This window comes from Wasmannia auropunctata, unplaced genomic scaffold (assembly GCF_000956235.1).
Source record: "Wasmannia auropunctata unplaced genomic scaffold, wasmannia.A_1.0 LD336035.1, whole genome shotgun sequence".
Lineage (NCBI taxonomy): Eukaryota > Metazoa > Arthropoda > Insecta > Hymenoptera > Formicidae > Wasmannia > Wasmannia auropunctata.
The window spans coordinates 1,486,700-1,488,066 of NW_012026855.1; the positions used below are offsets into that span (position 1 = coordinate 1,486,700).

A 1,367-nucleotide genomic window follows, 5' to 3' on the forward strand; every position below is an offset into this window, starting at 1 on the left:
TGCCCCCTGACGGATTCACATAGAAACGTCTTAACCAATAAACTGCGTCTATATGGGTTGCAGGAACCTTTTAGCGTGGGTTATATTCTGGGGAATTTAGATTGTAGAATTTGCCATACCATTGTTACATTCATGAATAAAGCACAGGAATTATTAAAGATTAATCTATAATTAAATATGAGCTGGGACTTGGGAGACTCTCCCTCTTTTCTTAGATCGTGAAGGTGACGCTGACCTTCCGTGCTGGGAAAACAAGAAGATCGAAATAAGGACTTCCAACCCCAATAAGGAAGATCCCTAGAAATTTGAAACCGTGGTACTTGGATCCTAGGGATCCGAAATCCAGTGGGGCAAAAGAAGAAGAAGAAGGCCTCTGGCACTTAGCACATTTTCAGTAGTTTCATGTGACCCTCTTATCGTCCGAAATCCGCTAGGGGCGCTAATAGTCTTATGGTGCATTCTTGATAGTAAAGTGAGGTTATTTTTACCACATCCGACATCGCACATGTGCCGCACGCACGTCGTTGAACGCGATCGAATTTAAATAAACGCGGTCGCATGCGATTAAACTGACCAAGTGCAGTCAAGTGATTTACGAGTAATCAAAAATTAAGTGAGAAAAAATTTGTCATTTCGGTATTTATATATTAATATGTATAGTAAACGCACGTGGATGCGCGTGTATATGCGATTCTTGTCGATCCATGTCTAATTATGCCCGCGAATTGCATAGCACCGGGTTGTACTTCTGGATATAAATCAAATCCAGAAAAAATTCATTTTTTTATGGTGCCTAAAGACAAAAATATATTCACTTTGTGGCAAAATGCTACACGAAGAAAAGACATTCGAGCAGGACAGTTTGTTTGCGAGAAGCATTTTTTGGCCGAAGATATTCTGTGGAAACGAGAAATCAAAGATTCTAATGGACACGTGCTCGGCATTGTAAGTAGTGACATAAATATTTTATTCATTTACTTGATCAATAGTTTATATCATTAATTGAACAATATAGTTTATATCATCTTTGTCTTTCAGTCACCTTACAAAGTACCAAGATTGCGAAAGGGGACTATACCATCGCAATTTCCATGGACAGAAATTCCCATATCAATGGATAACAATAACACGCCGCTGCAAGACACACCTCTTCAAGAAACAGCCCATAAATCTGAGCAAAATGATTTACAAGAGATAATATCAGATGAGCCATCAAAATTCTCTTTTACGGATTTGTTTACGTGTACATTGCGAATACCAGTAAACTGGACTAGGCGTACTGTTGTCTACGAGGGAATTGAAATAGAGTCATTTATAAATGTAACTTGTCGAAAAATTGAAAACAATTTCATGACTGTACATACAAA

General features: G+C 38.3%; 1 protein-coding gene across 1 annotated transcript in view; it reads left to right on the forward strand.

Annotated features, from left to right (window-relative positions):
- Positions 1–439: 439 nt before the first annotated feature.
- The window catches only part of LOC105452281, a 2,728-nt gene continuing 1,800 nt past the window's right edge, over positions 440–1,367 (forward strand). The window contains exons 1-2 of the mRNA XM_011693252.1: positions 440–945; positions 1,039–1,356. Of these exons, the coding sequence (XP_011691554.1) occupies positions 715–945; positions 1,039–1,356 (549 nt within the window). The 5' untranslated portion in view covers positions 440–714. The remainder of the gene's footprint in view (positions 946–1,038; positions 1,357–1,367) is intronic.